Genomic DNA, 26,454 nt, shown 5'->3' with positions numbered 1-26,454 from the left:
CAGGAAAGCAAAAGAGAGTTAGAGGCTGAGCTCTGAGCCTGTGGTGCAGACTAAAGGGATGGGAACAAATGCAAGTCTACCTCACACCAACCCTCCAGTGCTCAGTACTTCAGAAGTGATCACCCAAGGCCAGGTGAAATCATGGGCACAGAGAGGCATTTCCAAAAGCAACAAGAAGATTCCTTGTCACACAGGGCCAACTGCAGTGATTCAAAGCACCCAGGAGAAGCGAAAAAATGAAATGAAGGACCAAAGTATCAGATGCTACTACATGTCTGAGGACAGCTAGATAACGTCAAGCTTCTTCCCAGAGTGAGAACTGTAGAGATCCAGCTCTGGTTACAAATTTTTGCCAGGATGCTCTTGTAGAAAACCTCCCCAATGGCTACTGTGTTTCCACTCAGAGAATTCAGGCCTTCCTCTGCTTTCACTGATACTTGTTTTATTTCAGTGTCCTCAAAATGGCATTAATAAGAACAGATCCAGACCTCAGAGCTGAATCAGGCCAAATGAAAGCTCAAAACTTTCACCTGAACGTAGCACTGAAGAGAACAAGGTACAGTAAACAGGGTAAGAAAACTATGTGACCCTTCTAGAGACAACCCTGCTTCAAGGTCTTATGATGCTTCAAGAAAATTCTAGAGCGATCTGAATTGGTTATATGTCAGTTTAGAAATTGTTCCCACATGCAAGAAAGTGTGGGGATGTCCATGACAGAGACACAAGGAATGGAAAATTCAGGCTACCATCTGCTCAAAGGGATTGCAGCCACCCAGCAATCCCATCCCACATCACTTTTTTTTTTTTTTCCCTCTCCAATTTGTGACCAAAGCCCAAGTTCTCTCTTAATACACGAAGTGCATAAGGCCATGGACTCCTCCCTCCACCCCAGTGCTTGTGCAAGCTCTTGGTGCTTGTGCTTCAGCTTGGAAGCTTTAAAGCACCAACTCTCTCATCTAGTTTCCAAAGTGGCACAAGCACAAGTGAACAAATTAGGTACCCTCATGGCTGCACCTGCTGCTGCAGCCTGCCACACTTAATGCAATTAATGCTCCAAGAGCATTAATTTTCTTGGAAGATACAGGATAAGTACGGAGATTATGAGTAAAAACCCTGAGGATATTAAACAGCCAAATGCACTGAGCTGTAGCACAAAGTACATCTCTGGTATCTCAAGTGGTCAGACCCTCTGGTTCTATAGAAGTTCTATAGAAGTTCTATTCTGAACTACTGGTCTCAGTCTCCGAGACTGACAAAGTTTCTACAAGTAAATGCGATTAACTCTGTTAGTTCTGAATATTAATTCGAGCTAGTCAAATTTCATATGCACAGAAATAGTATGCTTTGATGACACAAAAGCAATTATATGTATTTTTCTTCTCTCTTCTAACCTGCGTACAGCTCTACTGCAACCTCTGACCAATGCCACAAGATACAAACTCCACTCCCTCTCCTGTGCTTGGTCCCTTGTGTTGCTGTTCTTTATTTCATGTACACATGGTGTTTCATGCATTGTTTCCTAGAACCAGGGAAGGATCCCTTAACACAACATTCGTCCGTTGTGGTATCTTACACAATCAAATTCTGCTTTTATCTTTCTTCACTGACTGACTATATAATTACCCTGTTGTCTGACTTGTCATTTTACTACAAAACCCAGCTCACTTCTGAAACTATTGCAGTAGGATCCATAAATGTCAAGAGTCCAGATCTGCAGAGGCTCCCAGCTTCTTTTAGCTCATGAATTGGGTGAATATTCTGCATACTCATCTCTATGACCCCATCAGCAGGCAAGAGTATAAACATGGCAAAGTATCAGCACATGATCATTACAGCAAAAGTGGTTTTACATCCAGTGTCATCTACCTTTTCCCCACTTTGTCAAGATCCAATATAAACAAAAGAGTGCTAGGCAGTCATGGTAAAATGACAACTTTACAAGTAATGCAACTGATTCTGAAGATGAGGCTCTGTTTCTTAATGCAAAAGGCACAAGTAAAGAAAAAAAGATCAGGAAACATACTCCAAAGAAGAGAAAAACGTCTACCCAAGAAAGCATGCTACTAGTTTTCTCTAGTCATAATTCAGACCATCAGATGCTAATAGTTCCTGCCTATTAGAGACACAGGATAGGTAGAAACTTGTGAGCCAGATGTAGACACTTGTAATCCCTTTACCCAGCCTCTTTGATTTTGAGGATTTTGGATAACAGAATGCTTCATAGTAATGGGGAGACAACCTAAGGGACACAGGCAGTAACTCATGCCATAGCAACTGCCACTCTACAGAAAAGGGTATGATGGTTCTCTATATCACCAATTACTACAACTTATACTGAGATATATGCAGGTGTTTTTCTCCAAATTCTGACAATGCCACACGGCACATAGTCACTATGTACAAAGCTGGCCTAGATTTCAGTACTTCAGTGCCAAAGGGGAAGAGGAGAAACAAGTCGGAAATACATTTACCCCCATCCTTCCACCTCTTGGATTTTCCAGTCCTTTCACAAACAAGTATACGTGATTTAATTTCACATAGTCATATCTTCTCCTCAACCGCTTTCTGCATGGTGGACGTCATTACAAAACAGCACCCAGAAATCCTGATCACAGCTGCAAATTCCAGTGAAGGAAGACAAGTGGTCTCTCCTGGTTCTGTGCTTGCACTGCACTAACCAGAACTCATCTGCAGCTCTTAATATTTGTAAGGTTGCACTAATTCCTAGTTACCAGAAAGGCATCACCAGTTTGTTGTGTAACTGAGGTGTAGTTTTGCTTGTAACTGAGTTTTTTAGCATCTGTTGGTGATAATGGGGGGAGGGGGGTTGTTAGCATATGCTGTTAATACAACTTTCAACATGACTTTCAACAATTGTCCAGTATACGCAGGACCAGAATGGTGAACTGAGACATTATGGGGACTGTGCATAGTAAGTAGAGCTGTTTGTGCCTTAGAGGAAGAAGCAGCCAACTACAATTGTGCTTCCAAAGCAAGGAAAGCAAGATTTAACACCCATATATACTGCTATGACTGAAGCTCATGGAGACTTCCTTACTTTAAACTAGCTAATGCATAGTAAGAATGAAACAATGCCAAGTATTCACTCAGCTTCCTGAGAACTGGACGCCCTACCACTGGAATACACTGCTAGAAGACCCCATGCTAGCTATTTTAAAGATATGTCCACATAAGCTGCAACAATAAGCTCCAACAACATTCTCACAGAACCACCACCTGGATATTTTAAGACACAGACACAGTAAGAAATTTAGAGCCAGCAAGCTTAATAGTATTAGTGCTCATATTAATAAAAAGCTGGAGAAAGAGAGCACAGTGAAAACACAGGGGCGGGGGAGAGGGGAGATGGAGACATCTGTAATAGGAATTAACATGAGGCCTGACTATCCGATGCCTTCACTTGCCACAATTCATCTATTCCAACAGGTTATTTTGAAGTAAGAATGGGGAGTATCTTCTCAGCCCCATATGAAACAAAGGCAGATGGTGCTTAAGTAGGGGTTCACTTTGTTTAGGCCACACCAAGTCTCCACAGTTTAAGGCGGCTTAAAAATAAAAAAGAATTCAGGATACGCAGAGCCTCCAAAGTTGATCCTAAAAATACGAATACAAGTCACCCAGTTCTGATAGCTGATTTTATTCTCTACCTGACCCCTATTATTTGCTCGGAAACACACCTTCTGGTCCATTTTGAAGCAAAAATGCTACAAATTAGGTGCATGTAAAGGTAGGTTGTTATTATTATTATTTTTAAAATACAGCACTGAATGTGAAATAAAACAAACCACATTTGCACCAAACTGAGTTACTGCATAATATCACACCCCCTCACTGACCCTTGCAAATCAAAGGCAAATAATAATTTAGCAATTTGGAGCATTTTCTGGAGAAATATAACTTGTGAAAGATTTATCCGCATTGATTTTGAAATGGAACATGACGCAGTTGTCCTTTAAGAGAAGGTCAAACTTAAAGAGGACCATGAGCAAACAGATGAGTTGGCTGGAGCAGAAGAGGCTATCTTTGGAAAAAAAAAAATACTTTCCCAGAATACACGCTGTTGCTAATTCTTAAAACTCTGGAAGAGAGAGATGATTCACACTGGTAGCATAAAAGAAAATGGTGAAAGCAGTATTTGTCAGATTTTACATTTGCTTTTATTTTTAATTGTCTTTTTTTTTTAAAGTGACAACCAAAATTACTCACTCCCAACACAGCTAGTTTGCTCATCCAATAACGTGCTACTACATGCCAAGCAACTTCTAACTCTATAAGCTCTTTCTTTTATGTATTGATACTTAATTTGTTGATATTATTAATGCTGGTTTAGTTGGCGAGGTTACTGGACTAGAGATCTGTTAATCTGTAATGCTTAAAAAAACAAAATCAAAAAACTAAGAAGTTTGCTAAAGGTCTGGTAATCTTATACCTCTTGTTTCACGGGCCGGGTCCACGAAGCCTGGAGAGAACAGATATAGAACACAACAACAGAAAAAAAGCAATAAAAGTTTATCAAAGGTTGCTTTTAGGTATCATAGTGTATGCACCGCATTGCGTTCTGTGTACATGCAGGCTCCAAGTCTCTCTCATGTGTGTGGGGTGATCACAATTTCCATTTCCCAATATAACCTCAATTTAGATTTGCATTCAAAATTTAATATCCTATAAATTTGCCTGAAAAATGATTAAGCAAAGGCTAACGATACCTAAAGACTGCTTCTGGTTTTATGTATCGAGTGACTATTTCACTTGTCACATCTCGCCATTTCTAGAAACCTGTTCCCAGTATACTGGGGAAGTGATTGTGATTATCTAGGTCACTAAATTGCAAAGATAGTTATGGAACTGGTTGTCTAACACTGTTTTGTTAGCCACCCGCACACACCGACTAACATTAACACTCATATCGTTAATGTGATCATGCATTTGTACACGTTTTTACATGCGTACTGCGCCAGGAGTAGGAGACCTTGAGCTGCAGAGCATTGAAACAGTATGACCTGCCCTGGACAGGAGACTGCACGGCAGAACCTCGTACCTCCAGTTGATAAAGTCCAGCTCATTATGCTTAGGGATGTGTGCACCCAATCCTTACTGGGCTTGGGACAACCAAACATCAGTGAAACATGCACAAACCTTACCAATAAACATACATTTCCCATTCAGAGAAAGCCACCAACAGTGTGGACCATATTCACTGTGGTTCAGAAAGATCAAAGTTGCTGGGTTCTGTTTTTCCCCTATAATTTATCTTTCATATATTTTTCTTCTGGTCTCTATTTCATTTGCAACTTGATCCATTTCAGTTCAGGAGTCAAAAATCACCTGCTAATATCACAGCCATGATGGCATTATTGAATGTGAGGCACAAGTATTGCTGACATGTGGATATAACAGCATACACAAGAGTGACATTACAGAAATGGAGATGAAAGCTTAGGAAATGAGAATAAAAAACATAGTATTGTTTCCACAGTGCTTCTAGTGAACATTGTGAGACTTAAGTATTAGAATACAGTACAGACAGCCTTATTTTTTAATGTTTCATAAAAGCAAGTTATTTGCTTGTAACTAGAGGCCTGAGGTGAAGCCACCTGAAGAGAAGCTCACCGACACCTGCATGGGCTAGGACACTCCCATCATCTGATCATTTCTATGCATATGTATCCTGTTGTGCATAAGTTCCCTGAAAGCTGAGCAGGCAACTGTAATAATTCAGCATAATCCCTTTTTGATGCAGCAGTCATTCTTGTACCTGAGCAAGCCAGACTAGCCAGGGAACTGCCTTGCTTATATCCATACAAGTCCCCTTTCAGTCCTATTCACTGAGTCACTATGGTGTCACACAGAGGGACTGGAAAAGAAAAGAGGAGGGGAAAAACAAAAAAAAAAAAAAAGGAAAAAAAAAAAAAGAAGAGACATCTTTTTATCCTTTGGTGTTCAGTATCTGTCAACCTAAAGGAAGAGGAAGATGAAGGAGGAAAAAAGCCCGTTCCCACACTCCTAGAGTTTGCTCTTTCTTTGTAATGCCACTCGTGGGTGTGGGAAAAAAAGGCAGAACCACATTCTCCATCCTGGAGAGTTTCATACTAACTCTGCCTCACCAAGACAAAGAGATACACAAGCTGTATGCTAAACCTCGCAGGGGATAGAGGGGGAACCAAGAGCCTCATACATGCTAGCATCTTCCCTTCCCTTTGGAAGCAAGTTGTTAGATGGGAGCATCTTCAGTTACAAGGGAGTTCCTGGTAACTGCCAATGTAGTTTACTCCCTGGATCATTAAATCCAAAGACATTCCCATGTACATCTCATGAGATGCGAAGTACAACACAAATTTAAGACAGGGAATTGTATTCAAGGTATATTGTCCACTTAAAAGAAAAAAAAAAAAAAATCAGGAAATTAAACTTAAGTTAAATTTTGAAATGTTAGATCTGCTGCATCACATCTAGAAGCACTTTGCTGAAGGTATTCCAACAATGCTCATATGCATCAGCAGAGTATTTGGCTCTTCTCTATTTCACTCAATGTTTTATTTTTTTTAAGTACTTCACTGCTAAATTTGACCTCGTGTGAGCTGTGCAAGGGAATGAGTTCCTCTCATCTTCTGGTTATTGTGCCCTAGCATGCTGCTGCAACACTGGCAACTCAATGCTTATGTCCTAGCAAAGGGGCACTCGTTACCTTGCTGGAATTCAATCAAGTCGTTTTCATCTAAAGATTTCTAAATTTTTAACAACTTAGCTATTTGCTTTAGCTGCCAACAACATAGAGCTGATAGAGGCTACTGGTCACTAACAGTAACCCAGAAAATAAGTGGAAGGATGCACTGGACTGCTCTCAGGGCAGCACAACGCAGCGATGTAATTCACCTGTCAGAGGGGTGAGCAAAAAGACATCTGTTACTCAGACAAGCAGCCACCTACTAAAGGGGCCCCTCAAACTGTGATCCACTCAGAAGTCAGACTTCCGCATTTTCCTACTTTAGGAACAGGGAACCTTGTGGGACAGTCTTGGTGGAAAGTGCCCAATAACACTATGCAGGTTAAACTGTAATTAGGATAAAGGAGGAAGAATACCAGAGCTGATCGCTTCCTCTGTTCTTTGATTCCTCTATTCTGGTGAGAAAACATTCACTTTATTTTTGACTTGCCATAGAGAAAATGGTAACGTGATGCAGGTCTTGATAGCTAGCATGGGAGGCCAGACAGCAGTACTGAGTGAGATCCTATGCCACAGATATACCTACGGCCAGCTCTGGCAAGATATTAAAAGGCCTGCACATATAAACATCACCTGTAACCCCTCCCATTCCTCACACACTGAGCTATACTGCTGGGTAAGAAACTTAGGACTGTCTCCGCAACTGTTTCATGAAAGTGTGTCTAAGAGTAGTTAGTGATTGCCTCATCCAAAAAATGTGACAGGAAACACACTCATGTCTGCACTAAAATTGTAAAAAACTTGTATACATCAATACACAACAGATCAAAACTATATTTACTGAATCACAGTTAGTATTCTGCTAGAGCAATAGAAGAAACATGTCTCTTAAAAGGGTATGAAATATACTGAAGGTGATGAGGAATATGGCATGATCAGCTTTACATCTGCTATCATTCAAAGAGAAAGCATTCCTCCTCCCTGCAATGGCACAGAAATAAATACTTGAGGAAAGATAAAGCCAAACCACTTCAAATCATCATGCTGATGACTTTCCAGGCCTGTTAGTTCTTGCTATGTTCTGCAGTAGTGATAGACAGCAATCTCAGCCTGACAGGTCAAAAGTTTCTGCTAAGTAGCATGTTCCTACATTCACAACCAAAGTAAACCACATATAAGCAATTTTTTTTATTTTTTTTTTTAATTTTTTTTATTTTACTTGCACTCTCTGCAGGGCAGAAGAATGCAAGCTGCCAGCTTACTAGTAAGAGGAAGCTTCCAGCATGTCAGTATCTGGGAGTTTGGTCTGCTCATCTATGTTGGTATATGGTTGCCAGTCATCTGAATTTGCTGGAGCACAGTCACAACCACTTACATTTGCAGACCATCCTCAAAGCAAAAGATTCTTTGTCCAAGGAGTGCCATGCTACGTAGGCATAGCCGCAGAGAGAAGAATCTTTTGCAACGCATGCTAGGATATCAACAGGTGTCTCAGGGAAGCATGGGAATGTTGAAATAGTTGTGACATTCTCCACATAGGTGTTTGGGCTATAGCACCTCCTGCCCCTTGTCCACACATCAGACTGTCTGTTCTTGGACAAAGACTGAGGGCGGGAGAAAGCTCTAAGCCAGAGAGAGGTTTTTTCTGTTGTTTGTTTGGGGGTTTAGGTAAGTTTTTCTGAAGTACCAAATGTTCATGGGAGTTAGGGCACCTCTAGACCTTTAAAAATCTGGACTGAAGCATGATTACAAAAGTAAACAACATGTAGCAAGACAGATGCATCCAAATATCTAAATCATATTCAAAAGTAGGGCTTGATAATTTTAAAAATAGTGTTGTTTGTCCCACATCAAAGACCATTCATTTCCCTGTTCTATCCCAGAGACAGTAAGTGGATAGTAAACAAAATATATGCATTTGGTTGTACAGGTAATAGAGTGTTTATCAGAGCTATTTTGACCTGAGGATTTTGTGGACATCTGTACCGTTCACCTATACTTAGAGCACAAGATAGAGAATAGGAAAAAGTAAAAAAACAAAACAAAACACAACACACACAAAAAATCCTGCCTAGAAAGTGCATGGTATATGACAAAAAACAAAACAAAATAAAAAAAATCTTTGCCCTGAAGGTCTGAACCAGTACGAGACACATGGTAGTACCTCAGACCTTTGATTTTCCCCCCATCTATATAAGAAACTATCAGCGTATTAACATTTTCCTTAATGTTGATCACCAACTTAACAGCATCAAACAGGATATATGAGAGTCTCAAAAATGGTTAGCAGTTTTGCCACTGAGATCTCGTTAGTGTAATTGGGCTGGACAGATGGGACTCTCTGCAAACAGGCTCTCCTACCAACTTCTACTCGATTTAGTGTTATTTCAGTTTTTGTACTCTTCTCCCTGTCAAAGCTCTTTTCCTTGGCTGTGAACCAAAATCTAGTGCTAGGAGCACTAGAGCACTTAGCTCCTCCCACCACTCTCCTAGACAGACAAGACCATGAATAACCTTATCCTGTCAAAACAGGTCCCCCAGTCATGCTGTAGTGAGAGCCCAAGCCTACAGCTTTTGAAGGCAATGGAAATTTCTCTCTAAACATTGCAGGGATTTACACTAGCCCTTGAATTCAAACGACATTAAGAAAGAATTAAGGCTGGAAAACTTTGTCACCCTGATTAATAAGTTACACATTAACAACACGGTGAAGAGCTGACATCATGGAGGCAATTAAAAAAAGCTCATTTAGGAAGCTACAGTACAGAATGGCAGCTGTGTGGATGACTGACAGCAGATACCTCTGTCACTTTGAGACTTTCATAGTCTATTAACTGCTGCCTTCATATTGGGTCAGAACCCCTGGTATGCCCAAGTTAGCTGAGCCTTGAAGCATCCTGTTATTAGAAACTATTAATAAGCAACAACTCCTTACTCCAACTTTCGTCTAAGCTTTCTTTAGCTCTAAACTATGCCTCTTGATCATCTTATGCAACTACTATGAAATATCTACAGTAATAACAGCACATCTTGTCTAGTTAAGGGGAATTGTGGCCAATAAAAAAAACAACCCACAGTACTCTCTTAAAAAAGAAAAACTGCTAATTATTTTTGCCTGTTAAGAAAAAAAATGGTATTGAAGTGATCAACAAAACAGGTGAACACAAAGGCAGCCAGGCTTTTGTGCTTCAGGTACATGCAGCATTAGAACACCAATACAGAAGGGCAAGAAGGAATTAACAGGCTCATTTTGGTCCACTGCATCTTTGAGAGAGAATACCCCACACCTCTCCACCTACCACCCTCCCAAATCATGTCATCATCATGCTGACAGCATGCACAACACTGTAATCAGGGTGCTCATTCCCACCTCTCACCTTGGAAACAGAAGGGAAAAACCCTTTCACAAGCTTTCTGCAACTGTATGTCCCTTTGGAAACTCCTCTGAAAAGGGTCCGGGGCCAACTGCTTTTCAGGTTAGTTCAACTCAAGAGTGATGCCAGCAGAAATTAAAAAGCATATCCTCATGTGTTATAAACTGAGATGGCTCTTTGTACAAAACGACACCTATGGCATTACTTCAGCTGTGGAGCTGACCCTTTAGCAGTCTGTGCAGGTCTGCATGTGTTCTCACTACAGAGAGGGGAATCACCATGATTTCCATGTGCATCTGCGTGCGGCTATCATGCATTCTGGATCAGCAGAAGCAGGCAAATACAAGTTGCACTGATCCCAGCAAATAAGACCATGGTTTTGGGAAGGGTTATACCTTCTCTTCATTGCTGATGTTCCGGGTGGAAGTTCTCCAAGTGATGGAAGGGATTGGGTCCCCAGACGCCTCACAGGTCAGTGTAATCTGATCCTCCAGCTCCATGGCTGTTTTATTCTCCACGTAGGTGATTTTGGGTTTTGCTGAAAAGAAAACACAACCTTAATTCAGTTGGTGCTCAGAATGAAGCTTGCCTGTCTACAGCAATGTTTGAAACAAGCAACACTGGGGAAAAAAAGCTTCTGAACTGGCACAAGTTTACTGCCATATGGGGAAGGGAGCAGAGTGACGTTTGAGAAGAGGGTACCTCCTTTCAGGACTAGAAGACCTTTTCTACACATGCTTACAGCTGAGGCTTGTAAGAGAGGACTAGAAGAGGGTATATCTGAAGTAGAACCCATTTAACAGTGTACAAATGATAAGTTCCTGGGATTGTCACTTAAATCTTCCACCTTGCTGTGTACTTTCTCTGCCCCAAATTAACTTTTTGATAAGCAGCTTTGTCAAGTGGCTGCAGAGGGATGGGACAGGGAGAATTATATTTCTTAACACTCCCAGATTCATGGAAGGTAGGAAAGCTGCTGATTCATTCCTGCAAGCTTGAGGTCATTCACACAGTGGTGGGATGGAGTTCACCTCCCTGTCCAGGTTATAGCAAGTCCCACTGAAGTGCTAAAGCCCTTTTAAATAGCAGATTTGGTTCGATTAGGATTCAGCCCTCTGGGCCTGGAAGATATTTCAAGTAGCATGTGAATCTCACACCACTCACTGTACAGGACTGAATTTCTTTTATCAGAGAGGAAGCAGAATGGAGTTGGCATCTGTTTCAGACAATTACACAGAATCTGTTTTGCCTAGCATGATGGCAGAGATGCACAGCTTCTTTACTTTGGAAAGAAGCAGCTCTGGATAAGCCACATCAGGCATTAACTGGGATAAATAGGTTACTTCCAGTTTGCACTAGTGAGCTACCAATAGCCAACTGGATTGGAAAGGGAGGATGGTAAGAGCATGTTTACCAAAGACTTTGAGATGAATGGTGGCATCCTGCTCGCCAGCCTTGTTCTCAGCGATGCAGATGTATTCTGCTTCGTCACTCTTATCCACCTTCTTGATGATGAGCTCGGACCCATCGTAGTTAAAACTGTATTTCTCTTCATCGTCGTCCCGTTCTATTGACTCTCCGTCCCTGCAGGGCACAAAGCACACTGGCTGTGTTGGGGAGGAGAAGCAATCAAAGGCTATTTTTGTTTTAGGCTTGTTGTTAATGCTAGAACTGTGTTACTACACTGACACTCCTCAGGTTGAGAGGGACTACCACCTTTTCTTTTCCCTATGGGCTACAAAGCTTACATTTTGATCTATTCCCTAAGCCCTCCTGCCTTAAGGCTTCTGGCAGCTGAACCTTTCACCTCCTGACACACATCATAGCCTATATGCAAGAGCTATAAACACCACTGAAGGTGGCTTCTGTCCTTGCGTATCAAGGCAATATTCCAAGTTGTCATCAGCTGCTTCAACATTACAACTTGTTCCCATAACCTTCACCAAAGGCTACACAATTTCAAGAACAGTATACCTGAAGTCTGTATCACAGCCTGACAGTGAAATTTACACCTACTGAAATGAAGGGAGAGACGTTAGATGCGGATCTCCTGGCATGACAAATGCAAGTTACAGCATCCGCTTTTGCCTATGTTTCCTCACAGATGATAATAAACTGACCCACAAGACAGGTCTGGTCAGCATGAAGCTTCATCTCTATTTGCAGCTTGACAAAGGGATGCAATGGGACAGTGAAAAATTGCTCTTTTTGCTGTTAATTCTTGTTTTTCCACGAATCTCTACTGGTTTTGGCTGGAATAGAGTTGATTTTCTTCATAGTAGCTCATATGGTGCTATGTTTTGGGTTTGTGACCAAAATAACATTGATAACACAATGATGTTTTAGCTATTGCTGAACAGCACACACACACAACGTCAAAGGGGTTTCTGTTTCTCACACTGCCCTGCCAGCGAGTAGGCTGGGGGTGCACAAGCTGGGAGGGGATACAGCTGGGATAGCCGACCTGGCTAAATGCCTGCCTGCCAATGGGAAGTAGTGAATGAATTCCTTATTTTGCTTTGCTTGCATGCACAGCTTTTGCTTTATCTATTAAACCATCTTTATCTCAATCAACGAGCTTTTGGATTTTACCCTTCTGACTGTCTTCCTCATCCCACTCAGAGGGCGTGTAGTAAGCGACTGTGTGGTGCTTAGCTGCCTACCAGGGTTAACCCACAACAGAAGCTAACTGCAATTCCGTTATGAAGCCATTCTTTTTCTTGTGAGAAAAATGAATTAATCTTACTCCAGTTAAACTGTTGCTTTCCCTCCAGCCTGTTTTTCCAGGCCTTGGTGAAAACATCCATGCTTACACACAATCAGGACGCTGCACACAGTATCTTACTTTGTCCACGTCATGGTTGGCTCGGGAAAGCCATCAGCATCACATGCTAAGGTGACAGACTGGCTGAGGTTGGCAGTGGCATTCATGGTGCTCTGCCTGGCACGCACAGAAGGAGGTACTAGAAGAGAAGGAATCCACATTCAAGTTAGAAAGGACAGAAGATGTGAGCAAGAGCGAGCCCTGGAAGGCTCGCTGTAAATCTCTGCAAAACACACAGATGTCACTAGTAATTCAAACCCTCATGCCATTGCCTGCTGGTTTCAATCAACAGGTTTGATGCATGAGCTCTCCAAAGCAATCAGCACAGGGAACAAAGGGCAGGGGATGGGGAGATGCACAGAAAATCAGTATTGTGGACAAAACCACTTCTGAGTCCCAACAAGATCAATACGTCACTCTAAGTCATGAGACACTTAAAGGTTTCTCTTGACATGATAATTTCTTGTAAACATCTGGTAAACACTCATTCAATTTCATGGACATTTTTATTTGACACAGCAGAGAAAGATTAGTAAGCTGATGGTAAATCATGAGTGTGAAACTAAAGTAATATCTCCATCAGCAGCCTGGAGTGCAGGTGCTACCTACCCTGCCCCTGTACTAGCCTTACTCTAAGCTGCTCACCGTTTACGATGACTTGAATATCTTTGAAGTTGATCTCCCCACGAGCCAAGATCCGGCCCTCACAGCGGTATGTCCCTTCATCTGTTTTCTTGATTCCCCGGATCTGCAGGTAGTTGTTGGACAGGACTATAAATCGAACTAGAAAAGACAAAAGGAAGGTTCATCCAAGGATCCTCAGGAAAACTCGCTGCAGGTAACAGGTTCTTCTCCTCTCCTCGCCCTTTCTGGATTGAGACAAGGCTTAGCATAATAAAATTTCCCTTCCTATCCTTTAATGGAGATGGTGCTGTAACTGGATCTGACATTGCCAAGAAAGAAACCAGATGCGGATAGCAGACAAACTGCTCTGGTGCTTTATACTGTAAGTACACACAGAGAGATAAACAGATAAATATACACACACAAACACATTTACATTTAATTAGTATCAGACAACAAGCAATTTGAAACTTGCCCCTCTTGCCCAATGGTGCCAGAGTTCAAGTCTTACTACAGTTCGCTTGTGCCTGCAACAAGCAGACGTGGGAAACACAGCTGAGAAATGAATGCTCAGGTGGAGTCAGGGCTCTGGAGTCCCCTCTGCCAGTAAAATGCCCCTCTGGGCATGACAGTTTGCAGCACTTTGAAAGAAAGGGAAACATTCTTGCAGGGAGCTTTTAGCCCCTTTTCCTTAGGAAGACTGGAGAGTGTCACAATATGCAGCTCTTCTGTCGGATGGGACTTCTTTTATCTGAAATTTTTTTCTAGCATTCCTTGGCCTATTCCAGTGTCGCAGCCTGATGGCCATTTCTGTGGGAACGTTATTGTTCTGCCATTGCCAAACCACAGCTCCTTGAATAACCACATTCACATCCTAAGACCTAGTGTTAGGTACAAATTGCTTCTCTCCTCCCTTGTGACCACCACTATTTTGTTCTCCTGAACCCCTTGCATGAGCCTGATTTGAGGCCTGATGGGAGATGGACATTTGACCCCTGAATGGACAAGCACCAAGACACCTCTTGTGCCTTACCATCTTTTTTTAGGATAACATCCCTGCCTTTGTGCTTCCAGATGATGGTAGGAGGCAGCGAGCTGACCACATCACACACAATCACAGCATCATCCCCTTCCTTGAATTCCTGAGGAGTAGGAGCATTCTTGAACATCAGCTTTTCTGAAAAGAATGGAAGGAGAAAGTCACTGCAGCTTTCTTGGCACACCTCAAACTGTGCTCCTGACTCAAGCCTGAGGAAACCAAAGGGACCCCCAGAGAACATGTTCTCTAGAAATCGTCATGTTCCCGAGGGGAGGATAAAGGTGTGCCTGACTCAAGGCACTGCACTGCAACACAGGAACCCCATTTTCCAGCCCTGCCTCCCAGGCATATCAGTGGGCCAAACCAATACTCTACCTAGCTCACCAATTTGTCCACACTGCAAAGAGAAAATGTGAACTTGGAATTGCTCAGCTTCCCAGCAGGAAGGGGAGGAGCTGCTATCACGGCTCTGCTGGACAACATGCTGATTGCTTATTATAGCCTCTCTGAAGGTGTGATCCTCTTTACTGAAGACTAGTCTTATCTCACAGCATGCCTGTCATCCACAAAAGCTGCTCTCTCTGCTTACTCCTCCCAGACATTTATGATACACTAGAGTCTTCTCCTTCTGCCCTTTGCTCTCCTGTCTTTCAGGAGAATTTAAGTAGTAGACATGCTGGTAATGCCCTGACAGGCCAAGGTCCTAGTTCCCACTTTCCCCTCAAAACCAAGAAAGGAGAAGGCTGCATCTTCTTAACATCCCCTTTCCTTTTTACCCTCTTTCTTCCCCTTTAAAAATGGCCTTTTCTAGGAAGGTAAAATGGTTGCCTCCCTAATCTTGCCTCATACATGTGCAAGGTAGACCAGAAAATAGCCTCAGAGCCGCTCTCTTACGGAAAATTTTCACATTGACGGTGGCCTCGGAGTCTCCCTCCTCCACGCTACTGACAACACACTTATAGATGCCAGCATCATCAATGTTGGCGTTGTAGATGGTGAGGGTGGAGGAGAAGTCATCATTTCGCACCACTGAGATGCGCTGTTGGTTCGGCGTCAGCTTCTCACCATTAGGGGAAAACCAGGAAATGTCTTTGTATTTGGCCTCCCCTGCCACTAGGGACGATAAAAGAAAACAGAGCAAAGTGAAATGAGTTCCCAACAAATCTGCACAGAGGGAATTAAATACAACCAGTTGCACTATGCAGAAGACTGACCCAGGGGAAGGGCTTCTGGTACCTGAGAAGCAAGCAAAGAAAATTCTCTCTCACAGCACTGTGAATGGTCAGCTGCTGTCCTGCAAAAATGATATCAGGTTGGTTTTGTAATCTAAAGGGGTACACTCATTTTAGCCCAGAATGGCCTTCTATGCATCCTGGGATCCCATGTCCCAGTCCCTCCACTATGCAGATCAGTCCAAGAAATAAAAATCTCTTCCTGCTTCAGCTCCATCATGTTTTCAATAAATACCTGTATTTGCAAGCTGGGCTACTTTGCATACCAAAATGGTGACACTGCTGTAGCAGCAGTTCTGGTACTGATCAGCTTAAACCTCCTGCTGCATGCAGTGTAAATCAGAATTGTTATTAAGTGGTTCCAGGCTGCCTCTTTCTTGTAGCTCACATCTCTGCATTCCTCAGTGTGGCTTTGTTATTTGGGACAAACTCCTATTATTGGAGGGGCTTTAATTGATCCCACAGTTTTCTGAAGGCAAATATCATCACAACAGCACTTGCTCAGAGTATACTTTTATTTTTAAAGCACTGGCATTAACAAATTACTCTGCATTTAAGCACTCCTGGATCAGACGGCCTCATTACTTGTCCCAGTCAGTATGCTCCTGAGGAAGTGTGGTCCTCTGGTGGCATTTTGATCCCAGAGCTCACTACAGCACCTATTTGCTCTGTATCATGCTTCAGGATGCTATCATGTCAGTGCTCCAACATATTAATTCCTCCCATTAGAAACCAGGCCAGCTGCTTTCAGGATAACCTCTGAAGAGGACACATGGATGTTAATTTGGAAAATGCCATAAAATTTTAAGACCCGCTTTGGGGCTCATGGATTGTGTCAGCATTGCACCACATTGTGCAGGAGAACAGCCTGGGGCAGTTGGTGGCCTGAACAAACATTAAATTGTGTCACAACAAATGCAGGTTTTCACCAGCATTAAAATCCTTAGTTGCAGAGGTAACAGCTCTCAAGTCACCTAGCACTCCCATTACTGCTGTTAGCAGTTGATTAGAGAAATAATTTGGAAAAACAACAGGCTTAATTCTAAATTCAAAAGATCAAAGAGCTGTGGAATGATGCAAGGTGCCAGTGTTGTGGCTATTGCTCAAGCTTAGAGACAACACTTCAGTACTTGTTTTTTCATTTTAAAATCTGTTTGCTGGAGCTGCTTTCTGTTGCCAGCTCTCATGGGAGAACGTATTTACCGTTTCCAGTAAACAGCGCGTGTTGCCTTTGCTATTCAGTCTTATAAACCATAAGGGCATATGAGAAAGAAAGAGCAGGAGATCTTGCAGCTAGACCTGCCACTAGAGCTTTTATCCCAGAGTTAATACACTGATTGACCTTCCCAGCAAACCCAGATGAAGACAACGATGCCATAAGCCATCACTCACCTTGACATAAGAAGAACTTAGATTCTCCAACGCTGATCTCCCCCTGGCTTGGAACGATGTCCACTTGTAGAGAGGCTGGAAAAAGAAATGAGCGTGCAGAAGATTGTTAGACAATAGGAGTGGTCCTTCAGCAAAAAGCTTTACCAGCCTTCCAATCCCTGTGGCTCCTTTACTCATCCAATGGAAGAGCATAGGGTGGAGCGTCCTTGCTTTCATAAGTGTTGCTCTTTATCAGTATTTATCTGAATGTACAGTGCCACGGACCCCTGAGGGCCCAAAAGAAGTTGCTAACATTCAGAGTTGCTTCCAGCCCTTTATAAAACCACGTGGAATGATACAGAAAAGGCTGATTTACATTCAAATCTCTACCACACTGCAATACTAGGGAGTGCGCTTGGTGTGCACACCTGAACATCAAGCAGCCTGTAAGGACTCCTCTGAATTCAAACTGGAACCGTCTCAAAGGCCTACCCTGGCAGCAAATACGTATTATCTTTGCTTTAGAGACTTCTTGTTGCTCTATATGATACCACATTCATACAAGCCCCAGTCACCAACCATCACAAATGCAGAGTGGGAGTCACTGGCATACTCTGAGTCCTTGATCTCCTAATCTGACCTTCTAGTCAGAAACTTAGTCCAAACAGCCAGCAAATTGGAGATGTTTATGGCCGACAGAGCATACCTGGATTAGGAAGGAAATTTCCTCCACTTACGGACAAAGACTATTGACAGTTTGTGATTTCTGCCTTCACAGTACTGGCTGAGACTTGCTTTCGAGTTCATCCAGGCACGTTTCACCTAACTCCCTCCTACTGCAGAGATGAAAATATTAGCAATACTTTGGTCTCTTCCACTGTTCTCTCATGGAATATCATCAGTGCTTTGGCTTTTATGTTAGAGTTTTATAGTTGTTGTTTTCTTGTGGCTTTTTGTTTATTTTATTTTTAAATAAGAGATTGAAGGTGTTTTGGCAGCAGAGATGGAACAGATGTTCCATGGACATGAGTGAAGCATCTATTACATGCTTCTCTGGAACTGAGGGAGCCTGGAGTCAGTGAAAGATATCGTACCTTCTGTGCTTCCTACAACCGAATCCAGCATAGCCTCAAAGGAATCATTTAAAAATAATCCAAGTTAGATAATAATTCCAGAGAGAATATTTGAGGATACTGTTGCTGAAAGAAATCAAAATGATTCTTGGATGTTTTCAGTCTCCCTTTGGACATCTTTATTTAACTCGCGTGTCTTGTCTGAGGGTACTCTCTCACCTTCCTTGTACTTTTCAATGAAGTACACGTTGCCCTTCTAGCTCCTGCATTCAGCCTGTTTTATTTCTGGGTAAACTTAATTTCTCTCAACTATTACTACTTTAATATAGTTCAATCCCAAAGAGAACTGCAAGTACAAAGAGCCAAATATAATAAAAGGCTACAGTTTTATTAGATTCAGTGCAGCAAGGACTAAATAGCCTCCTTCTGTAGGCTCATTTATGTTGCTTTTGTTTTTCTAAAAATCTTTACGACATCTGAATTTTACATTTGGAATCATATTCTGGGGTGCTCTTCTTAGGAAGGTCTCTGCTGTATGGAATGAGTGCAAAAGGTACTACAAAGAGATCTTAAATGTCTCCAATACAGACCTCTGAGTTGCTCCAGACCAGATTTCTGCTTTGCAGTACTATCTAAAACTTTTATCCTTCTGCATTACAATGGAACTAGATTTGAGCACAGACAATATCACAAACTCAATTAATGTCTTTGGGCAGCAACTGCAGCAATGTGCAGTGATGCAAATACTCCAGAATGACATTACAGTAGTTTCCAATATGAACACTCCAGAAGCTGGGGGCATCAGCAAAAAGACAGGCATAATAACAGAACCTTTTTACAGTGTTTTCAAATTATCAATTAAACTGCCTTTTACAATCTTGTCTCCAGCATGTGAGCGATAGCTCCTGTTTAGAAATTAAATTTATAGAACCAAGAATCCTTAGTCTCACCCAAATGAGAACAATTTATTAAGGAACATTTAGAGCTCCTGGGTGAACAGTTAAATGTTTGTTAAAGTTCAGAGGCTCCAATAATTGCTGCTGTAAAAGCCTTCTCACCTTCACTCAGAAAGTAAAAAAGAAAGGCCAACATTGACAATGGAAGTCCAAAGTTCAGGTTTTGAATCTGTATTTAGATATCTAAATTAAAAGTTGGGCCTTCAAGAATAACCAGCCTCTCTGAGCAGCTAAGAAGTAGGGCAAGTATCCTACCTCAATACCAAAGCGCAGCTTTAGGAGCCTACATTTGGAGCCCCGCTACTGAAAAAAGCCCCATATTTTTTCCTCATTTATTTACGAAAGTGAAACTGATTAGCATTTAATGGGCAAAAGAGAAGGAACGTACCATTTTGGAAGCATCACCAGAAACCAAAAGCAAAAAGTCAAAGATGCTGTATTTATTAAAACAATCCTGGTTTAGTACAGTAAGGGGAGAATCAACAATCACAGCAAAGCAAGTTAGCCACAATGAAAGCTAACCAGATTTCTGGCCTGTGTTGTGTATAGTCCAGTATGACTACTTGTTTTTTGATTTGAATTACATTGGTACTAAACAAGTGAGAAAGGAAAGCATACCTCCCCATTTTCATGTTCATTTACAGTCAGCCTTCCACAATGCATATCCAAGCATGCCCGATGCCCTTTTCTCCCAGCAACATCACTGCCTTCTTCACAGCATAAATCATGACCCATTAGGCAGAAAATGTAATTGGATTTTGGCTTTCCTCCAGCTATAGCTTAATGCTGCAGCAGCTCTGTGGCCTAACAAGTCCAGGTCAAGTATGAATTTCAAGAGGCCAAAATGAATAGGTTTTATTTTGAAACTGCTGCCATTAGCTTGCAGAAAACAATCGTCTTAATCGAGCTATTCCTCTACCCCATGTAGCCAGAGCACTTCTCAGCAACCTTTCTGTAAATGCTTCGACTGTCACCCTCCGTGTTTTCATGCTGTAGTGCATGAAAACCCTGCTCCCAGAGCAGCTAATTTTACCGCCAGACCACAGAGGCATTAGTTTTAGCTGCCAAACACACCTGGGTCTTTAAGAAACACACACTGCTTCAGAAACGAAAACCTATTTATATGTGCCAATGGCAACGTTCCTTACAGTCCTTGGGAAACAGACATATGGACTGTGCGGGTTAGGCATTAAGTATATAGCTATATACAGAATGAAGGAGCGCTGCCTGCCATCATTAAAAAAAGGACATAAGTAGTAGGATTTTCTGACTAGGTGTCTGAGCACATTTCTTTAGCCAACAACCATTCTGACACAGCATTTTCCTTCGTAAGTAAACTGGAAGCAATTAATCGGAGTCAGTGGAGCTCCGCAAAGGATAATAATAGTGCAAGGTCCATGCCACCTTTCTAGTTTTACTCTCACCAGATTTTAGCAGGCTAGACTAATAAATGCTAGTATTCTATGTCAAAAGATGGGGATATGGCAGTAAGCAAATGACCCAGCCAAGATTCAACTGAAATCAGAGCTTGTGAGTACTGTGTGTTCTAGTCCTGGCTAACACTTGCATATATATATATATATAGCCGTATGCCTTGCCTAGGCAAGAGGCTTTCAGAAGGAAGGGACATTAAAGTGTCCCTTGATCTCTTGAGTAATGGCAAGGGGCTTATTACAGCCCCTCTTGGGCTGTCCAACACACTCTTCTGAGCCCTGCACTTTTTATCAACTGGGAACACAATGAAGTTGTGACTGAATTCACCCACAGCACTGCCTTGGAAAACCAGACCAGACGAGACCAAGGATGGGCATTTAGACTAGTCATCAACTTACTTTCTACTCAGCCAAGCACCTCTAGCAAACAGTGGGGTGCTGGTAAAACGGCTTTGAGCTAATTAAGATCTAATATAAATTCATACCTCTTTTTTTTTTTTCTTCTTTCTTTTTTTGTCACACTACACTATATAAATATAGCAATGGACCTCTTCTACACTTTTGAGAGTTGCTGCATGCTGGGAAGGCAGTGGCAAAGGCTGGGGTTATTAATGCCTTTCATTCCATTCTCAGGTGCTTTCTGTTACAGCTAGAAATGAGAAAAAAGGCTCTGTGTAAAGCATTGAACTTTTCATCACCCCAGAATTCAGCATCTGTGCTCTACCTTACATCTTTTTTATGCATGTCTGTGCCACAGTAGGTGCAAAGAATAGGAGAAAATCACACAACCAGGAAACATCTTACTGTAAATATAGCTGAAGGGGCCAGGCAAGAGATCTGAGCCCAGGCAGCAATAGCCAGCTCTCAAGATTTTCCCTTATTTTTTCTAAGGGCTCCACTCCTGTGCATTTAAGTGATGGACAGGTTATCAAGAGAGTGAAACTTAGAAACCACCCTTGGGACACAGGAAGGCAAAACTTTTTGGAGTCTTAGAAACAAGAGAAGGAAAGACATCCTTGGTTATGCCTCATTCAGTCGGTGCTCCCTCTGCTCCACCAGCTACAAAGTTTTAATTAAATCTCCTAATTACTGGCCTAAAGTAATAGAATTTCTGGAAAGGTTATGCAGAGGGGCAGCAATTCCTTCACCAGTAGTCCCCCTGGATGTCAGCACAGTCCCTTCAATCATGACATGAGGGAGGCAGAGAGGAAACCTGCTGATATTAACATTGGAAATGCACTTTCCAAACCTAGCAATTACCATGATATAGAAACTGTGACCTCGTGAGTAGTAGGAACCAGAGAGCCAGTGTTAAGAAATCTACTTCACACTACACTTCCGTTTATTTAATCTAATAATGGGAACAAGATGCTGAAGTACCCTGTGAGAGGACCAGGTAAGTCAGACACACACTGCGTATCTTGTGACTTTTCTTGAAGGAGACTGCTGAAACATATAGCATTGTATCTGCATCACTGGCAGCTTAAGGCCTTAGTTAATCCCTTTTACAAGAAAATACTAACCTGAGGAATCTTTTCGTTGATAGACACTTCCAGACTTCATGAGCTGACTTAAACAGCTTACATCACGCAAACCTCTGATACAAGCAGAAAAGTGGTGTGATTGCTGCCTCTGTACTAAACACAGTAACTTCATGATTGCCTTGTTCATCAACCAGCAATCCATATGCACCGCTACATACTCTTTTATCGTGTTTAAAACATGTTACCTCTGTGCCCCTCAAGCACATCTTTTCAAGGGGCTCAGCACTATACAGCATTGTGTTCACACTGAAGAAAACCCACAGAACTCGTCAATCTACTGCACATTAGGAAACGGGACTGATTTAGAAGGTGCACATAGGTAACTGTGTGGCAGACGACATGCTACAAGCTCTTATCCCAGTGGTACTTTGCTCACATGTCCATGATTCTGGGTCACTATCATACTGCTGGGACAACCTGTGTATTTCTATTTTAAGATGATCTCTCTGCTTTCATCTTTCCTCTAGCATTCATTTACTTTCCTCAAAGGACTGTAAAAACAGACAAAAAAGACCTCCCTTCAAATGCTTATTCTGAGAGATAGAGCGAGCTGACACACATGAATCCACACCTTTACACTTGATTTACCTTACCCCAGAAAAACTGCATAAGGACCGTGTCATTCGACAAACTGCTGCTGTCAGAAGCACTGATTTGTTGAACACTGCTATTAAACAGTGACAAGGTGACAGTCACTGGCAGGCAGTGCTATGGTATTAAGCTGGTTTGGGAAATAGTGCAGAATATCAGTAACAGTGCTAGGCTGGCCCTGGAATGGCAGACTGGAGTTACTATAGTATGCTCTACTTTTGAGGGTATCTGCTGCTCTTGTCTGTTCTGCTCATTTAGTGTCCTGTACAGAAGGTGAATTACAGAGCTTCCATCCAAGCAAGGAGTACTTCCCCTTTAATTCTTTTGACCCAACAGGGAGACTCCGCAGACTTTATATTCTCTGCGTACCTATACTGGAGGTATCTGAAAACACACAGGCATGGCTTTAAATGTACATACTGATACTATGAGAGTGTTCTGCACCAACACAAAGCTACACTTAGATGCCACTGCTAAGCTGACAGAAACAGGGGATCCTTAGCAGCAGCAGCTTCCAAAATGGTACCCAATATTTTCATTACCCTCTAAACATAGAAGGCTGGGCATAGCAGATCTCCTATGGCAACCCATCCATCCTACCAAGAGCACTCTTGCAGGGCCTTATGTGTGCATTTGTCTCAACCTCTTTCTAATTTAGGACATTAAGGTCACATAAAGTATCTCGACAGGCATCATCATTATTTTTCTCCAAGTTGCTCTGTCCAGGCTTGCTACAAGATTAGCAGCTCCATAAACTCAATCTTTATTCAAAGGCAAAAGTCACGTACTGAGGAGTTCCCTAATTTGCAGTGACACAGCAGTGCTGAAGCACAACAGGGTTTCCTTTCATGGAATCATTTAGGTTGGAAAAGACCTTTCATACACAGGCAGCTGTTACAGGAAGGAGTATCTGTTTACCCACCTAGAAGAAACATGTTGCTGAAAAGATTCACATTTCTTTAGTCAAGACAGGAGGGACTTCTCATACGTGGTAACAGGCTTCATGATGTGAAGCATATGGCTAAGAATAAGGATACATAACTATACAGATCATAAAAGTAAAAGCAAATGAACTATTCAAAATAGACCACACTGAGCCAGAGGCACACAGACTGGCTTTATTCTGGGAGAATGCAAGATCCTGCAGTTATGGCACTAGCCTAGGCTTTCAAGATTTATCTTGGACACCCTGTCTTTCCATAGGCTCCGGGTGTGGCACCGGACAAGTCACTTTCAATCAATGACTAGTCCCCTGCTATGGTAAATGGTAGAAGCATCTTCTCCATGTCACAAAGGGAACAGCAAAGACTGTAAAGGAAAGTATGAAAGACCGATGTGCTCGGAGCACAGCAGTAAGGTGAAGATTATCCGAATTCAGACCTGGCTCAAACTCTGATTTTATGAAACTGGAAGGAGAAGCATATCTGACACATTCAAGGCTGTTGACCCACTATTCAAGTCGTCTCCAGCACTGCTGCATCTAAGCTTTAAGAATTTCAATGTCATATAGAATGATTCCTTGAAACAGACAGCCGTGCCCACGTGTACTGTACACATCACATCTCAAGCTATTTACTTTTCCTCTATTAGCCATCTCTAGGAAAGGTCAAACCCCTATACTTTGCTAAATACACGGAAATACAGCCAGTGCTTTCCAGGTCACCAAGAATTACTCGCTGGCAACAGCATCCTTAGAAAACAGCTCTTATAAATCAAAGAGGCATCTAAGAAGTGGCAGGTAAGGCATAAATATGCACTGCAATCTCCAAATTATCCATCTGGTCAGAAGAATTATTAGCTCTTAAGGCTGGGGAGATAAGAGAAGCTTCCTCCTCTTCTTAATTGATCGAGACCTCAAGTGGTACAAATAATCCTCTTAATGTCCAGAACCTGAAAAATTACTTGCCTGCCTTTTTCACAGCTGCTACTGGCTGCTCTGAACTTCTGCAAAACAAGACCAAAGTAACCACATCTACCGCCCACCCTTTATCATTAGAAAACCAGACACCATGATCAGTGGCTGCTATTATGTACATCACTGCCCACATGCATTTTTGGGCATCGGATATTTAGACTGCCCCTACGTTTCAGTGTCATTCTGCAGCACAGTAGGTGAACTAAAGCCAGTATAATCTTCTAGTCTTGTCTCCTGTCTGCAGATACACAACTGCTTCACAGTACAGACATGATTTTGTTCTCAATACAACAGCTGGATAGGTTCCTAAATGCTCTCTCTCTTCTACTTCTCAAGAGTTTCTCAGCATCCTGATAAATGACAGGTGAAAACAGGTTGTCAGTTAATATTTCAAGTAATGAATAATATTGTTCCTCCTCCAAGTCTTATCCTACCAGTGAACACAATGTCAGTGAAAAATCACTAGGCGCAACAGGTCATCTGCAGCGGAAATACAAAAGATACCAGCATTGCATTGTTTCAGGGCAACTCAGAAAAATCATTTTGCATTTTCCTTCTCCTACCATTAATGCAGGTAATTTCAAATATGTCTTGAAGTGGTACTTAGTAGCTTTGTATTAAAAAAAAAAAATAACCATAGGTACACAGTTAACAAAAGGTAGGGTTTTTTTTTTATTTCAGTCTATCATTACTAGCAGGTCTGCAGGACTAGATAAGCAGGGCTGCCTTCTGAGGCACACAGAACAGGTATTTTGTCCTTTTGCCTTTGGGTAGTATCACCAAGTACAGTTTTCTCCTCCATATCACCATGGTTTTCCACCACAGTCAATATATGCAAAGGTCCTTCACATTCACAACTGAAGGCACCATAGACCAATTTCCCTGCAGTCTCAATGTTGACAGAAATTAGGTCAACATTAACAATCACATTTTAGTTTCTAATACACAGTCCTCTGCTCAATGTCTGCTACTCTTTTGCATGGTATTTAAGGAAGCCACTAATACATTGGTGTTACCAACAAAGCTCCCAGTCATATTTGCCAGACACATACAACAGAGGTTCTGCTGCAGGATCATTTATATAAGCAACCAATAGCAACACATTCTGAAGAAGTTTGATATATAATCGATTTTGGCACTTAGCAATCCAAGTCCCTTTACCTTCTCACTAGCATGTAGTCCCAGCTTTTGATAAGTTCAGATGTTCAGGCTTCTAAATAACCTAGGTGCAGCACACACTGTGCTGCAACAATTTCACTTTTTGCAGAACTAGATCTTTAAATTCTCAGAGAATGTAACTCAAGAGAGATACTGCAGCTACTGTGTTTTGTATTGGTAGTGCCCCACTACAGTAAAACCTAATAATTTTGGTATTCCTACATTACCTAGCAACCTAAAAGATATGCCATAGGTCTTTCTGAAGAGATCTTCATCCAATATTCGTGTATTTCAGCTTCATAAACATCAGCGTCCTTTTTTGTAAGATGACATCAGCATAGAAAAGAAGCAATTTCCACTTGCACTTATATGGTGTCCTGTCAGTGCAAGGACATTTTGAGAAGCTCCCATATGACTACAATGAAGTGACAGCTTGCAGCTTTGGTGATGGAACAGCAAGGAGGAGGAGGAGGCAGTGACAAGCACGATAAATTCATCTGTGTTGACAAGATACTGCTATTACATGGGAACACCTCACAAGGGAAGTGTCAACTGCCTGCTGGGTTGGGCTCCGGAGACGACCTTGCACTCTCTCCTGCACCAGTGCCCTGGCTGAAGTCAGAGAGGCAAGGTGA

At 42.0% G+C, this 26,454-nt stretch overlaps 1 protein-coding gene across 6 annotated transcripts in view; it reads right to left on the bottom strand.

Annotated features, from left to right (window-relative positions):
- The window catches only part of NCAM1 (neural cell adhesion molecule 1), a 147,431-nt gene that overhangs the window by 44,155 nt on the left and 76,822 nt on the right, over nucleotides 1-26,454 (bottom strand). For 3 of the 6 annotated variants that reach the window (XM_087763293.1, XM_087763295.1, XM_087763296.1), the window contains exons 2-9: nucleotides 17,171-17,245; nucleotides 15,441-15,659; nucleotides 14,541-14,684; nucleotides 13,529-13,666; nucleotides 12,905-13,022; nucleotides 11,474-11,643; nucleotides 10,455-10,597; nucleotides 4,451-4,480 (exon numbers count right to left, since the gene is read on the bottom strand). In XM_087763293.1, the coding sequence (XP_087619419.1) occupies nucleotides 4,451-4,480; nucleotides 10,455-10,597; nucleotides 11,474-11,643; nucleotides 12,905-13,022; nucleotides 13,529-13,666; nucleotides 14,541-14,684; nucleotides 15,441-15,659; nucleotides 17,171-17,245 (1,037 nt within the window). The remainder of the gene's footprint in view (nucleotides 1-4,450; nucleotides 4,481-10,454; nucleotides 10,598-11,473; nucleotides 11,644-12,904; nucleotides 13,023-13,528; nucleotides 13,667-14,540; nucleotides 14,685-15,440; nucleotides 15,660-17,170; nucleotides 17,246-26,454) is intronic. The other 3 variants (XM_087763294.1, XM_087763298.1, XM_087763297.1) reach the window with 1 other exon arrangement.

This window comes from Nipponia nippon, unplaced genomic scaffold, assembly GCF_047370975.1.
Source record: "Nipponia nippon isolate SJK-2023a ecotype South Korea unplaced genomic scaffold, ASM4737097v1 scaffold_28, whole genome shotgun sequence".
Lineage (NCBI taxonomy): Eukaryota > Metazoa > Chordata > Aves > Pelecaniformes > Threskiornithidae > Nipponia > Nipponia nippon.
This window is presented reverse-complemented; position numbering and strand designations above follow the sequence as displayed.